The 16,820-nt window shown below is 32.8% G+C and overlaps 2 protein-coding genes across 3 annotated transcripts; both read left to right on the top strand.

The window, feature by feature from the left end:
• Positions 1-2,495: 2,495 nt before the first annotated feature.
• On the top strand, positions 2,496-4,275 carry LOC101246125 (protein ASPARTIC PROTEASE IN GUARD CELL 2-like). The gene has a single exon (XM_004236819.5). The coding sequence runs from the start codon at positions 2,758-2,760 to the stop codon at positions 4,195-4,197; it is 1,440 nt and encodes a 479-aa protein (XP_004236867.1). The 5' UTR covers positions 2,496-2,757; the 3' UTR covers positions 4,198-4,275.
• A 5,144-nt stretch (positions 4,276-9,419) lies between these two features.
• Positions 9,420-15,703, top strand: LOC101246414 (FRIGIDA-like protein 3). 2 transcript variants are annotated; one of them, XM_004236820.5, is made up of 4 exons: positions 9,420-9,578; positions 12,400-13,458; positions 13,679-13,845; positions 14,889-15,703. In XM_004236820.5, the coding sequence occupies exons 2-4, from the start codon at positions 12,414-12,416 to the stop codon at positions 15,492-15,494; spliced, it is 1,818 nt and encodes a 605-aa protein (XP_004236868.1). In that variant the 5' UTR covers positions 9,420-9,578; positions 12,400-12,413; the 3' UTR covers positions 15,495-15,703. The 2 variants fall into 2 exon arrangements, with proteins under 2 accessions (XP_004236868.1, XP_069153047.1); XM_069296946.1 differs by having other exon boundaries at positions 9,483-10,299.
• Positions 15,704-16,820: the final 1,117 nt, after the last annotated feature.

The following is a 16,820-nucleotide window of genomic DNA, read 5'->3' as shown; positions in this document are numbered from 1 at the left end:
AATTTCATATCGCATATTCAAACAAAATTTTAATTTCATCTCATAATTTTAATATCTTGATATTATATCATGATTCCGTATCATGATACCATATTATGATATCATATCGCATGATTAAAAGAGCCTTAGTATATGGTTGAAATTTGATAACAAGGAAATATTTATGAAATGAAATTTAAGATGGTAGAAAAGCAATGATTTGAAGTTTTATTATTGTATCTATAAGATACTAAAATTTAATAGAATTACAGTAATTTTGTACTTTAATCCTTTTTCACCTTTCCAGCCTAAAAAAAACACTTTAATGTGAGACCTTGAGAGATATAGATAGACATATCACATATGGAAAGGACTATAGGGTCTATAAATTTGATATTTGATTTGACTTAACATTTTCCTCTCTCTTTTTTTTTATTCTTTTTTCTTTTATTCTGTATCTGATTACAAACTACTCACTATTCCAAATTAAATTGATCAAAAGAAAAAAAAAACTTATTGTTTTAAATCAAAACTATACCCTAATTAGAAGAAATCAAAAAGTGTCATCTAAAATTATAAGCAAGGTATGATACATAATTGACTCTAAGTCCAACCATTTTAGTTATTTTTTTGTGAACTTCAGGTAGAAATGGTAGAAATATATGAACTTTAATCGATTCTTGGGTAATTCAATCTCTTTAGTTAAATTTTGATTTTGACAAAACTAACTTCAACATGTAGGTCTGAAGTGGTGAGTCCATCTTTTACCCTTATGGCCATATTGAATTGTAGGGACTTACAATTCTTATCATGCCTACAATAAATTGAAAAAAAAAACTATAATTGTGAAGGAAAAAGATGAATAATTCACCTTTATAAAAAGGAAGTTGAGACTTGATCATCATCTCTTCTATTCATAATTGGTCCCTCCACTCTTCCAAAATATATTTGCTTGTTTTGCTATGCCATTTTATTTGTTAAGTAAAATATATATATATAAGCTAAGAGTGTGTTTGGTACATAGGAAAATATTTTTTAATTCTCTCATATTCGAACAAGTTTATGAAAGATGAGAAAAATGACTTTTCTGTAGAAAATAGGAAAACATTAGTCATACAAGTGATATTCCACGTAAATTATGTTCTTCTAACCTTCCAACGTACTTCATTTTTATAGAAAATATTTTTCATCGTACCGAACATATCCAGGGTAACAATTTGATTTCTTGTGGATGATGGAAACTCATTATTCTATTTATTGTATGTATGTGAATGCTTTAAGTTGCATTGGGAAGGCTAGCTAGCCAAAAGCTTCAAACTTAAAGTATTTCATAAAAAGTGCACAATAGTTATAATTTAATTCTCTTATGGTCAAACCTCTTTATAGTATTAGTTTCATTTGTTCGAACTTTTTCCTTTTTTGAATATTATATCACGATTAATTGTTATACACTTATATTTCTTTCTTAAAAAAAAATAAAAAAATGAACATTTGATAAATACTAAGATCATGAGTTAAATATACCATTCTATAGTAAATTTTAGATGAAAAGTTAGAAAAGTGATATCTTTCAAATTCATAATTACTTTCAATTATGTAATATTTCTTCTAATATTAAGCTAATTGGTCTTTTGTTGTGTGCTTATTTATTTATTTAATTTTAAAGAAGCTTTTATTTAATAGAGAGAGAGAAATACATAAACATGTGTGGAGAATCTTAGTCAAGAGACCCCATCACATTGATGTAATCATTTTGTCACCTTCTTAAACAATATATTTTTCTGTCTTTACAAATATTTTAATTATGAATAAGAATTTAATTCCAAAATTTCTTTTTATCAAAGGTACCAAAATGTTAAGATTGGTTATCATATATAGGAAGTGGAATAATGAATTTCATAAAATATTCTAATTCACAAGTTATTTTTATCTATTATATCACATTACTCGAGATACTTACGATCCGAAAGATATTTATAGAATCGAATATTTATAAATTATATAAATTTTTGTGTGTCAATATTTATAGGAAATTTAATAAAGATGGTAACTAATAATCTACTACATCAAGTAAAATTACTAATTAAACTTTATAAGTACTTAAAAAGAAATTTAAAACCATTTAAATGATTATATCAGTCCATAATCATGAAAGAAAATGATGTATTTTGTGTCTCATTTTGTTAGATTACTTTTTGATAGTCAAGCAAAGTTTGATGAAATTGTTTGAGAATAATAAAGGATTCAAATTTAAATTTTAACATAGACTTAGGTAAATTTTTTTTTCATGAGTTCTAGTTTTGATACATATTACTAGCGGGAGGAACATGTAATAACCTGATGCCCCATAGCATAATCTATCGAATCTTCAAGGATTGTAGTACTACTGCACGCTAGTACATGATGAATATTTCTTTCTCTTTTAATTAGATATTTTGAATTTGAGCTATAAATATAGAATCGTTTTTAGATTTTTGAAGCAAATGTAATTTAATCGAACTCTAATACAGATATCAAATCCCATATATAAAAATAAAAAAGATATTTATACAATAAATTCAAAGAAACACCAATATGAAACCTCATCATTCAATTATTTCTTTCTCACCCTCCAAAAAATGGGCCAAAGGACCCCCCCCACCCCCACCTTCCCACCCTCACCCCCCACCCCCACCCCCAACCCCCAAAACCTTTTTTTCTTCTATTCACATCCCAAAACCTTAAAAACAAATTAAAAACTCTCAACTTCCCTCTCACCACACACACACACAAAAAAAAATGTTTCTCCCCTTTCTAGCCTTAGCAATTTTACTCATTTTCTCTCCTACCACCATAGCAACAACTCCAAGTGAAATCAAAAACTCAACTCATGAAATCTTCAATGTAAAAGAATCCATTGCTCAATTAGATACAAAACCCCAAACCCCATTTGAAAATCAAGAAGAATATCATGTTGATAATGAAATTGAACAAGAAAGTGGAAATTTGAAGCTCAAGCTCAACCTCATTCATAGAGACAAACTTCAAATTCCCCATTTTCCATATAACAATGACAAAGTATTTGAAGGCAGAATCAGTAGAGATTTGAAAAGGGTGTCTAGTATCATTCACAGAATTGAAAATGGTGGTGTTAATTACCGGGTCAAGGAATTCGGGTCGGATCTTATTTCGGGTATGGATCAAGGTAGTGGGGAATATTTTGTTAGGGTTGGTGTAGGTAGTCCACCTAAGAACCAATACATGGTTCTTGATTCTGGTAGTGATATTGTTTGGGTACAGTGTCAGCCCTGTACCCAATGTTATCACCAATCCGACCCGGTATTCGACCCATCTCTTTCCGTGTCGTTTACTGGCGTCTCATGCGGGTCGTCAGTATGCGATCGGGTCGAAAATTCGGGTTGTCATTCGGGTCGGTGTAAATATGAGGTCATGTATGGTGATGGATCATATACTAAAGGTACTATGGCCATTGAGACATTGACATTTGGACACACTATGGTTAAAGATGTTGCTATTGGTTGTGGACATAGTAATAGTGGCATGTTTACAGCTGCTGCTGGATTATTGGGCCTTGGTGGTGGGTCCATGTCACTCGTGGGCCAACTCGGCGGGCAAACGGGCGGTGCATTTAGTTATTGTTTAGTGAGTCGGGGCACCGACTCGACCGGGTCGCTCGAGTTCGGTCGAGGGGTGTTGCCGGTCGGTGCGGCGTGGGTGCCACTTATTCGAAATCCACTAACCCCGAGTTTTTACTACATAGGGTTATCAGGGCTCGGAGTCGGAGGCGCCCGAGTGCCGATATCGGAAGACGTGTTTAAGATCACCGAGCTCGGGGACGGTGGAGTCGTCATGGACACAGGGACGGCCGTGACGCGACTACCCTCAGAGGCGTACGTGGCGTTTCGGGAAGCGTTCGTAGCCGAAACCGCGTCGCTCCCTAGGGCACCGGCTGTCTCGATATTCGACACGTGTTATGACCTAGACGGGTTCGTGACGGTTCGAGTACCGACCGTTTCGTTCTTCCTTTCGGGTGGGCAAATCCTGACCCTGCCTGCTAGGAACTTTCTAATTCCAGTGAATGACAAGGGTACATTCTGTTTTGCATTTGCTCCATCACCATCAAAACTTTCTATTATAGGAAACATCCAACAAGAAGGCATCCAAATTTCATTTGATGGAGCAAATGGTTTTGTGGGATTTGGTCCCAATATTTGCTAGCTTATAATAATTATATTATTATGTAAAAAGTGATTTTAACGTTTTTAATTTTTTATAATTTTTTCTCGAGAGGTGTAATTCCACGACTAGTAGACTGAAATATTTGCTAGTTTATATAAGTACACTATATAGTACTACAATAACAACATATTCAATTCAGTCTTATCAAATCTGAAGAAAATAATATATTGACATATTATAGTTAAAAGATTCGAAAAATTGTTTCTGAACGTTATATAATATTAGTTCTTTTAAAATATTATGATTGAAGATATGAAGTAAAGAATTTGGTTCTATTTGCTAGTGCTTTTTTTAATTAAGTAAATTTAGGTGGCTACTCTTTGTAGTACCAAATGATTATAATTCCTAAGGTGTGTCCTTTACTTGTTTTAGGGAGTAAACATAGATTCTATTAAACATTATTTTATATTTTATTGATCAACTTTAATTCCCCAATGAAAATATCTTAGGGAAGAATTATCATCAATGTATTTTAATTAGTTATAGTTTGGTTTATTTAATTTATCTTCATATGTATATATATATTACTTAATCAAAATTACTATTGATAATTATGCTTTGTTGTAGGTAACTTTAATTAAAAAATATCTTTAATGTAATAGAGTTTTACACTATTAAATTTTTTACTTGTTATAGCAAGATTTCAAAATAACTTGCATATAAATACTAATTTAACTATTCGATCAGTATACAGAAATTAAACTCTTAATTAAAAAAACAAGAGTTTGTTTAAGAAAGGTGTTAAGTAGAAAAAGGTGTTAAGTAAAAGTAATTGTTAAATTAATAATAGTCAAAACATTGGTATATACATAAATATGGAGTCAAAAGTAGATAAGAAAAAAGGGGATTTACAAAACAAGAGGATCCAAGAGAACCCTTTTTTCTTCTTCTTGTTCCCCCTTACCCCCCCCCCTCCACCCCCACCCCACACAAAAACACATACTTTTTATTTTTTTAATTATTTTTTTTAATCTCATTAATTGAATAGAAATAATTAAAAGTCCCTACAAGGTATAATGGACATGATTCTGACAAAACAAAAATGGTTTCTCATTGCCATTAATGTCCAACACCAACTTTTTCTATCTTTTTTTTTTTGAATTTTTTTGGGAGATTCCTTTACTTACTTTTTACTTTTTTTATTACTTCTTCGTCTTAAAATACTTATCGTATTTTTTATTTACATATTTTTTTAAAATAATATTAATAATTAATAGAATTGTTTGATTATATTTTATCTTTATTTATGTTATATTGTAAGATGTTATTCTCTTTTTCATTAAATTTTTCCTATATTTATGTGTTATAATTGAGGTGTTCAATTTGTTATCTTGAAACAGTTATTACTAATGATAAAATGAAAAATAAATAAGATAACTATCTTGAGATAAATATTTTTAATAAGAACGATAAGTATTATGCAGGTAACGAAATACCTATTAATTTATTCACCAGAGTTAAGAGAGTACAAAAGGTTCATTCTAATTCTTTTTGTTGAAAAATAATAATATTATATACCTATTAATATATTTAACTTTTTATATTGTAAATCTCTCTAGTGAAAGCTTATAAATATCTACCCACTAAAAGTTTAACATGTCAATAACTATAATTCTTCCTACATATGCAAATTCATTTTCAAGGTTAATCAAGTTAGTGGTGTATATAGAATTTTACGTAAATTATATCAATATAAAGATAACTTTACTTACGCAATAATTTTATACTTAATAATATATAATTTCTTAAAATTATTTATAGGAGAGATCAAAAAATGCACATATAAATTAATTAAAGATTAATGTGTACTTAACCAAAATAATCACAAGCATCAAACTTTTTGTCCCAATTTATACAGAAAATTTAACAGAGTGATAAAGAGGAGGAAAATATTGAAAAAAGTGAAACTAATCACTACTAGATTAGAGTTTTGGTACAGTTTAATATTCGAATCGAAGTTTGATTAAATTTAAATTTGTATTATAAAATTTTATTGTAGGAGGTAAAGTGCTTTTAAATATAAACGACTTCATATAAAAAAGATTTAAACTCAAAATTTCTAATTAAAAATAAAAAAATAATAATTGTTTATCTACCTTGCATCTGAAATTGGAAGTTTGTTCCACCACATTAATTTTTTGTAAAGGCATTTGATTTTTCATTCTTTTGCATAATTGACATTGCAATGCTTACATACTTTATAATTATGCTTTTAAAAAAATCATCTGTTAGAGGTGTTATGTAGGTAGTCTACTTTGATGCAAACATGAATGACTGATTTTACGATTTAAATATGTAACTTATAATCCAAATGAAGATAAATTTATCATTGCTCCAGACTTCCTTTCAAATTATGTTCTAATCATAACAAGATAAATGTATATACATAGAGAGACATTAACTTATATGGAAGTGATAAAATAAAATCCATGTTGATAGACAATACAAGGGTCTCTTTGTAGGTAATGAAGTAAGTCGAAGATCATAGAAAACCATGATTCAATCCATATCGACGGTTAGAATTATCTGATATTCATGATAGCGACAGATACCATAAAGAAACAGATATGCATGGGTGTCTAACGCAACTCCAAAATTCAGTTTGTGAAGGGTAGATTGCTCAACACCATATGAGGAGATCATTTATCTCATTAACCACAACTAATGTGAGACTTTTTCACTTTTGAAAACCCTACTTCACGTTCGAACTGAACATCTAGAGCATGAACAATTTAATATGAGGATCCATTAACCACTTCTACGGGATGTATCCTCCTATGATACGACGTAAAACTAGCTCGTAATTAAGGAAAAATTATCCAGAATCATATAAAGAGATCAATTCTTCTCGTTAACCACCGATATACGACTACTTCCCTCTTCAACAAGAATCACCTACCTAGTAAAAAAAAATTAAGCACACACAATTCGTTGATCCAACACCATCATTATTATTAAAACACAAATACATCAAGGTCAATTTTTACAAATACTTTTTATATATGTAGTAGGTACATGATATTATGTTACTGTTGAATCACATGAAAACTTCTCTATCTTCTCTCTCCAACTAAAATTTTTTGAAATTAAGCATTGATGAGAGACCCCACAAAATTCAACATAATTTTCTTCATGAAATTGTGATGAAAAGGAAGGAATCAATAAAAGCCAAAGCCTGTCTTTGCTCAGAAATTTGGATCAATAGGAGAATATACACTTTTTACCACTAAGAAAGTGAGATTTTGTGGAATTATCAAAGTTATTTTGATATTAAATTTGGGATTAAAATTTCAAAATTTTTAATTGTTGATATTAGCAAAAATCAAAACATAATTTATAAGAGGCATAATACATATATTAGACTCTAAACTTGACTTCAAATTTTAACTTTGGCCTCCAACTGTCATAATGCACAAATAAACACTTTACTATCCAGCTTTTAAATAAATAAACACATGAGTCATACATGACACAATACACGTAAAACACCACGTAGGACAAAAAATGACATGTAGGATGACATGTAGGACATGTGTGTCTATTTGTTCAACTTTATATAAGTTTAAGTGTCTACTTGTGCACACCCAAAGTTGAAGGGCATAAATGTAATACGAAGTCAAGTTAAAGGACATATTTATATATTATGCCTTTATAAAATTATTTATCACATATAAAAGAGAAAGTTATTTATCGTATTTATCGTACTATCTTATTTTGAATCAAACGATCCCTCGTTAAAATGACATTTTTTCAAGAACTACAAAAAAAAAGGGAGGGGGGGGGGGGGGGGGGCAAAGTGAAAGACGAAATGTGCCTAAGGTTGTATTATAAGTTAGCAGCTTTATTTTTCTTCTTTTACTTTTTCCTTTGTTTTACAAGAAAAAATATTACTTTATTTCTTTCTTGATTATTTGAGTAAAAAAGTTTCTCAAATTACATATCATTATATGTTTAAGTCTAAATTAGAAAAAGTAAAACATTACATAAGTTTGTTTTTCATGTTTTTTTTAGGTTGACGAGAGAATCCACAATCATTATTTTCAGCTATGCATAAGAAACTTTTGCTTTAGTAAGATAGTTCAAAAACAAAATATAAAAAATAAATCATAGACAAATTGTGTGCGCGATAAGCTCGATTGAAAAAATATGCAGAGGATTGAATACTTCTATGAACCCTCCATTTAAAAGATCACATACTCAATAAACAACTCGACCACCTTTGTGGGCAAGCTATTTTAAAAAAATAAAAATAGTGATTCTAAAAGCAACTATTTGTGTACTTCACCCCAAATTCAAACAAAAATACAAGGAAAAAAAAAAGAAACTTACATAAATTCCATCAGTTTAAGAGCTAATTATTTAGATACACTCTAGTATATCATATTATGTGTCCTACCAGATTTGGATATGTCCAGATACGTTCGGATACATGTATCTCAAAAGATATGGACTTAAAAGTATGTTTTAGATAGATTATATCAAAGTGAATTTGCATGTATCTAGGATACACAACAAATCTTTCTTACCTCCCTCGCATCTCTTATCTCGCTCGCTACTTTCCTATGTATATGTGATACATAATAAAATCTCGCTCCCCTCTCTTTCCATCTAACTCGTCTCACTCCTTATTTTAGTATATTTGGTAGCAAAAATACATATATCTAAGTGTATATTTCTTAATATATGGTAAGAAACTCTTAGTTGGTGGTAAAATACGTAATATTTTGAAGGGATAATTGTATATAATAACAAACTAATAACCTAAAATAAATGGAGTAGCTATTGTTTGATTTAATTGTGCCCCATAGCAAACGTTTGCCAAAGTTTGTCATTCCTCTCTCTCCCAAAACTCTCGTTCGCCATTCTCTCATTCTCGATCGACACTCTCCCTCTGCTCGCCTCTCTCGCTTTATACAACAGAAGTGTATAAATTGTGTTTCTGTTTTGTATAAAGTGAGAGAAAATTATATATACATATGCAAAAACATATATCTTCGTGCTATACAATTAGTTATACAATTTACAAACATTTTACTTTGATTCAATAGTACAAAAATGCAAATTTTATATAAAAATATTGTAGCGAAAAGGCCAGCGAATTATACAATTGCAGTAAGATATAATTTTAGGCCCAAAACTCCTTATTCCTACTGCGCTAAAACTGAGCTATAATGGGCTTATTTGTTAGCCCATAAAGCATTAGTAATCAAATTTTAGGCCCAAAACTTTTAGTGAAAATCAGAAAACCAGATAATTCTATATTCACTCATGGTTCGTTTCTTCTTCTGGAATTTGTAACCACCGACGATTCCCAATCGGAGCTCCGGCGACCGTCCGACTTTGGCCCTCTTTTCCGTCAGGTTCCGTCGGACTGTAGAATTTCCATTTGCATTCTTTTTATATGATTTTTAAATGTTATATAATTGGCTATCTCATTTTTTTTTCATTTTTCTTGCTGTTTATGCCTCTATGCAAGTAAAATCGTTATAAGGCAGTTCTAAATTAGAAATAATGGGTGTGAAGAAGCCAAGATAAAATGCTAAAGAAAGCATGACATATCATACTAAAAGCGGAACAATCACTACCATAAGATTTGGAGTGCTAGAAACAGTAAATAGCGACATAAAATGGAATGATATCAGTTTTAGATAATATCTTAATTTCCTTAGTATTGGAAAAAAATGTACCTATTGTTGGGTTACCTGCAGTATAGGAGATAAATGGTTCACGGTCTCTAATTCCTCCACACAAAGGAAACAACTAGAGCATAAGGTTATCCCTCTTTTCTTCAAGTTATGTTGATGTCAGAACAGCTTCTTTGGACAATAACAAAACGAAGCATAATATTTTATGAGAATCTTGCTTCTCCGTATTCGTTTCCATGCCCAATTGTGTGTTTGTCTGACCCATCAACTTGTAGGCTGAGTTAACTTTGAATTCCCCTCTGTTATTTCCCTTCCACTGATAACATCTTTCCCTGTTTGTAGCCCATTTAGAAGCTTCCACAATGTTGAGAAATTCCGCCACTCTTGCTATTTCCCAGTCATTGAATCATCTTCTGAAATTAAAGCTCCATCTCTGGTTTGTCCATAACTCTGCTATAGTATTTTGCTGTCCTAGAGCTATAAATTATGTCATGGAAAACTACTTCCAGGTTTCCCTTTTCATGCCACTCATTTTTTCAGAATCTATCTACAACTTTGATCTTTGGATTACTCTTAACTTCCTCCCATATGTCTCTTGTTGATCTCAACAAACTCACTACATAAGGTATAGTCACTTCTTTGGTCATCCACATACTTCACCTCCATATATTGCACTTATTACCCTTTGGCCTTTTTCGTTGCTTCTGATTTTCATCGGCAAACTTCCACAACCATTTCATTTTGACAGTGTTACTTTGCAGTTTGCACCTTCAGATTCTTTATCCCTATACCCCTACCTTCTTGCCATGTATCACTACTTTCCACTTCACCAGATGGAAGCTTTTCCTCTCCTTTTGTCATGCCATAGGAATTTTCTCCTGATATTGTTTTGTCTCTTGACAACTCCTGTTGGTATTGGAAACCAGTTCATCATGGAAGTTGGCAAGGCATCTAGGACTGCATTGATGAGAGTCAGTCTGCCTCCGAAGCACATGTATTGAGTTTCCCATCTAGCCAATTTCTTTTCACACTTCTCCAACACACCATTCCATATATCAATAGAGTTGGATTCTCCACCCAGAGGCATGCCCAAGTAAGTTGTTGGCAGATTACCAATTTTTCACTAAGCATTGCTTCTAGGCAGTACATATTTGTGACTTCATTGATTAGGTACACAAAGCTCTTCCTTCCCTTGATATGCAGTCCAGAAATTCCTTCAAATAGGATCAGTATAACCATCAGATATTTCATTTGTTGTTCCTCAGTATCACAAAAAGTTAAGATTATCACTTGCATACTGTAGGTGTCTCACCTCCAAAATGCCAACACCCTCTCTAGCAACATCAAAATCTTTCAACCATGCTTTGTTGTTTGCTGTGTTGATCATCTTATTCAACCCCCTCCAGAGTGATTAAGAAAAAAAAGGTGACAAAGGGTCACCTTGCCTAAGACCTCTCTGAGCTGATCTATGTTATTATATTAGACTTTCTTTTATTTTTTCCTTCCTATGCTGATTGTTTCCTTGTCTCTTTAACTCGTTGCCCTAAAAAACTGTTTTAAAAATGTTGTCCTTTTTGCTTTATCCAAGATTATATTTATCATAGTTTTCTTATTGATTTTTTCATTATTGTGTTCAAATATGATTTGTCTTTTTATGACAAGTGCTAAATTTGTGCGCTTATATTTTGTGATTGGTAGTTAAGAGAGCACCCACGACCTTAAAATGTTGGATCTGCCACTGAGTTTAGGGTTAGATGTGAGGTTTAGTGAACTTTTAAGATGAGTAGATGTCGAAGTTGCCTTATTAGACAAATTATTTGATATTGGATGAAACAGGCTCAACTATAGGGAAATGTATACAAAGAAATCATACAGATGTGCGCGCGCATGTGTTTATAAAGAATGAAGTGGAAGTGAAAGTAAAAGGCTATAAAATGAATACTGAGAAATCATGCATGTGGGCGGGCGTGTGTATTTAAAGAATGAAGAGAAAGTGAAAGGCTATAAAAGATGTACAATTATTAATTACTCCTATATCCCAATGGAATGGACACATCATTTAACTCCGGTGCCCAATGCCTCTTAGAAATGGTAGAATTATGTGTGGGTTCTTAAATATATTCTTTACACTGTAAGAACCTAGGATTTCTTTCACTTCATGCTGTATAATAAATATCATCTTAATTTGCGTGCTATTGCTATTGCACATGCCAAAAAGACCTATATTTTTTTCTTGTTCTTCGAATACATCGTCTGTTTCGTGTCAGGTCTCCCAAAAGTAGTGCACTTTTGAGGATCCCACAGAGGTGTAACATCATTTTTTGAGTGTCTGAGTAATATAGCTTAATGATACTTCAGCCATTATTTCTTTTTTTTTTTCTCATTTTGGTTGCATGATGAGATTCTTTCCTTGTGTCTTCTTGGGATTGGGGTGAGGCGTTTGCATGAGGCTGCCCAGATCTTAAGGAGATGTTTTATTGTATACTATGTTTGGATTCATTTTTTAATGCACTCTGTGATCTCCCTGATATTGCAGATATTTGAGTGACCATGGCTGAAATGGATCTTCATATGATGATCAGTAACGTACCATCCCTTATTGAACAATTGGGGAAGGCATTAAATGATCTTGAATCTCAAGAAAATTCCTCCATAGATAAGGGTTTAATCAGGGATATTTTAGGACACTTCCGGAATCTGGAGGCTGCAGTAGTGAACAAATCCTTGGAACTGGAAATTAGAGAGAAGGCCTTTAAGGAACAAGAATCTGATGCTCATCTGCTGATTGTTTCACGAGAGGCAGATATTGCTGCTAAGGAACATAAGTTGTGGGATCAGTTGCAAGAACTTAAAGATGCTGCGGTGTCTGCAATTGTTGCAGCACGGGGAGATCATCAAGTGGAATCTCTTGAGCATACAGATGCAGAGGACAGCAAAGACATTGAGGTAAGCAGCTCTCTTGGCATAACAAATGCACATCATATTGGCTCAGAGGTAAAATCCTCTGGCAGTGCTGCTGATGGTGCTTCTGGCAAGGTCGAACCTCGACCAGAACTGACACAATTATGTGAGCAGATGGATGCAAAAGGGCTTCTGCATTATATTATAGAGAGAAAAAAGAAAATGACCTCAATTTCTGAGGAACTCTCTGTTGCCCTTGATGGTGCAACTGAACCAGGCCGTTTGGTGCTGGCTTCACTTGAGTTCTTCTACTCTAATGATGAATCTAACTCTCAAGATGAGAAAGGCAAAAAAGCTATCCATAGCTTGCGCCAAGCCTGCCTTGTTTGTATGGAAGCGATAGCCTCCTTGTTGGCAAAGGCTAAACCAGGTGCTGATCACCTTCTGTACCCTGAAATTAAGCAGCAAGCCATGGCCATTGCTGATGAATGGAAGCCTAAGTTGGCTACTGCAGGCACTGATGCTGCCAATCAAGCTTCGTTGGAAACTGAGGCATTTTTGCAGCTCCTTACAACTTTTAGGATTGCTTCAGAGTTTGATGAAGAAGAGCTCTGCAAGCTTGTTCTTGCAGTGGCTCACAATAGGCAGGGACCTGAGCTCTGCCGTTCTCTTGGCTTAGAACACAAAATGCCAGGTTGGTTTTTTTAACTGACCTGATGCAATCTGGAGACAGATCATCTCTTTTGAGATGCTCTTTTCACCAGATGATCTTGGACCTTTGTAGTATACTCTGTGAGGAATTGTTCAAATGAAGCATCTAATAGCTGCTTCTCAAAAATGATTCAACCATCTTACTTCATTAGAAATGTATGCAACCGTTTGTGGTGTTTAATAATATTATTATTTATTTGCAGGTGTCATTGAAGCATTGATTCATAGTGAGAGGCAGATCGATGCTGCTCGTTTTATTCATTCTTTCGAGCTGTCTGAAACATTTCCCCTTGTTCCGCTCCTGAAAGGCTATTTGAAGGACTTGAGACGAAACGCACAAGGGAAGGGAGGTAACTCAGGGAATGCAGAGGTACTGCTAGCCACATTAGTCCCTTGATTGTTGTGCATTTGTTAAATTTGACCATTTGGTAGCATAAATGTCTATCAATAGAGTTGCATGCATTCATAGTTACCTTCCAATGATCATTGATATACGTAGATGAAGCCATTGATTATTACAAGTATTAATCCTCCTGTGTTTTATTATATGGATATGGAATATGCATACTCAAGGCTATTATAGCCCTTAGAATACAAAAAAGTTATCTAATATTGAGAATGAAGAAAATAATGGCCTTAAGTTACCATGAAGATGATATATATTACCTTTCATAATCTTTGGTTAATCAATGGAATTTTGAAATAAAACACTGAAATACGCATCTAAATATATCTAGTATCAAAATACATCTATTATGTTGCCCAAATCATCTATACAAAGAGATATTTTCTCCATGCTCCAAAAAATAAGTTCAGGAATACAAAAGAAGACTTCTACATAGTTACATTGATTTCATTGCTTTGGAACAGTTTCCTATTTGTTTAATGCTAAATCATTCAAAAAATGTATGGAGTTGTTCTTAAGCAGACTTCCTTTTTTGTTGACAATCAAATAGTCTGCAAGGATGAGTAGTGTACAGTTCAAAGTATGATGGAGCTGCCCCTCTACCCCTAGGCGAACTTTCTTTTTTCGCCCTATCTTTTTCTAACTCCTAAGTCACGATTGCCTCTGTCACCGTCCTAGGTAGTATGATAAAAATCGTACTGCTAATAAACAACACTGGCTTTAGATTATCGGCCTCTTTTCCTCTATTCTTATTATAGCATTCATACTGCACATCATGTAAAGAAAATTACTTTTTTTGTGCCTTCTGTCACCCACTTTATCTCTTAATTTGTGAATTTGTGAATACGAATTCTTTCTGAGATTCGACAATGAAATATCACCATGCCAAATTACTGGTAATTTGTGAATCAAAAGCAAAAATAGAGGCAAAAAGCATAAGGGGGGAGGGAGGCAATTTTATCTCATATTTTGCAGACTTGCTTACAGAATATAGTGCAAACACGCAGGAACTTGCAGCTGTAAAGGCAATAGTACAATGCATTCGAGATTACAAGCTTGAAGCAGAATATCCACTTGATCCGCTGCTGAGAAGGGTTGCTCAGTTGGAGAAAGCCATTTCTAACGACAAAGACAGGTCTAATGATAAGAAAAGATTGTCTGGATTAGGTAAACACCAACAGTTCAAGAGACCTCGAGTAACTGGAGGAACGCATGGATCTATCAGACATCCTAACGTTCTTAGCATACAACCCCAATCTGTTTTAATTGAGAGAGCAGCTGCTAATAACCCAAGCAGACTTGTCCCCTCTGTTCTTGTTGAGAGAGCAGCTCCTGCAGGATTGCTCGATAAGTACGCTTTTCTCAGTACATCTTATGATTATCAACCTCCGAGCCAAGCCACATATCCCCAACAAACCTACGAGCAGAGATCATATTATTATCCTGCTGACGAGGGAATCGCTACAAGTTCTTATTCAGCTGCTCCCCTATCATCCAGTTATGCCAGTTATTCAGGCGGCGTATTGCCAACAGCAGCTGAGAGAATTAATGCAAGTTCTTATGGTAATTATGCAGGCAGCGGAACGCCAACAGCCTATCAACCCTACATGTAGACCGGTTAGTAATTATAGTTTGTAGCAACAGTTTTTTCTTGCAAAGACATAGTAGTAGATCACTGTCCTGATTATTTGCTATCCATAATAATACTTTTGGCTTGACTAAACTCCTATCGTTTCGCCGGTATTTTCGTTATCTGGTGATGTTCAACTGTTTATCTTAAGCTAGAAGTTCATTTAAGTTATATATACCGTCATTATAAAAAGTATTATCAGGTTACTCTTGAGATATTTACCCAGGTAAGTTTTTTACAATGTGAAACATGTAACGTCGAAAAAATAAGATAGGCTACCTGCTATAATAGGTAAAGATAATGTGTTGTTGACTCGTTTTGAAGTTCTTAGAATAAATTGTGTTATTCTTTGTTGGAATTTTTGTACAAAGCATGGCCTTGCATTAAAATCAAATATGTACATATAGGAAAATTAAATAAGTACCCTTACATTATGGTCCAAGATAATAAAGGATATTTATTATTCAGAAATAAATATAAGGAAAATCACGATGGATAAGATTTTACGACCTTGATACATTTCTGGATTCGAATTTTAGGAATGTAACAATGATGGTAGGGGACGTTTTTATCTTTAATGCGATACATATATATATATATATCTCGAATATCAAGTGAAAAAAAAAGTTATTAATGTTTGAGACATATTGGTCAAAAGAAAGATACAACTGAATATTATCTCCAAGTTTTTCAATGATAAGAGACTATCAATTTTCACATCCATCTGTTTTTATCAGTTTGAATAATATGGTAATTGATACATCACAACAATTTATTAAAATTTTGGTTAAAATTATAACTCTTGATTTTGTGTGTTCAAATTTTTTTTTTTACTCAATAGTGGCTATCAAAGAAAACTAAATAAAATATGTAACTTGGTTATTATTATTGTTGGTCAAATTTTGATGCTCAAAAGTATTTTTTTTCTTTTATGATGTGTGTCCATATTACTTCATTAACAAATATATGGAAAATTATCAAAATTACGATTCTATTTTTGAAGGAGTTATTATAATCACATCGACATAATTTTTGATATAGAAACTATATTAATCTATGCTACCATCTAAACTATGCATGTTCCATCCGTCTCGATTTATACGATGTTATCTGATTTGATATAGATTTTAAGAAAGAAATTTTTTTGGAATTTGAGATCAAAAAAATATCAAAATTGTGCATGTTTCATCCGTCTCGATTTATACGATGTTATCTGATTTGACATAGAATTTAAGAAAGAAAAAATTTTGAAATTTGATCTAAAATAAATCATATATTATTATGAATATTAATTATTTTCCCTGAAGTA

The sequence above is a fragment of the Solanum lycopersicum genome, chromosome 4 (assembly GCF_036512215.1).
Source record: "Solanum lycopersicum chromosome 4, SLM_r2.1".
Lineage (NCBI taxonomy): Eukaryota > Viridiplantae > Streptophyta > Magnoliopsida > Solanales > Solanaceae > Solanum > Solanum lycopersicum.
Note: the sequence above shows the minus strand (reverse complement) of the source record. Positions and strands in the feature narration are given on the sequence as shown.

Excerpts from the sequence above, each read along its gene's own strand:
- LOC101246414 (XM_004236820.5), top strand. The coding sequence starts at position 12,414 with ATGGCTGAAATGGATCTTCATATGATGATCAGTAACGTACCATCCCTT. Across the intron at positions 13,459-13,678 it reads CTTAGAACACAAAATGCCAG|GTGTCATTGAAGCATTGATT; the intron begins GTTGGTTTTTTT and ends ATTTATTTGCAG. Across the intron at positions 13,846-14,888 it reads GTAACTCAGGGAATGCAGAG|GAACTTGCAGCTGTAAAGGC; the intron begins GTACTGCTAGCC and ends GCAAACACGCAG.
- LOC101246125 (XM_004236819.5), top strand. The coding sequence starts at position 2,758 with ATGTTTCTCCCCTTTCTAGCCTTAGCAATTTTACTCATTTTCTCTCCT.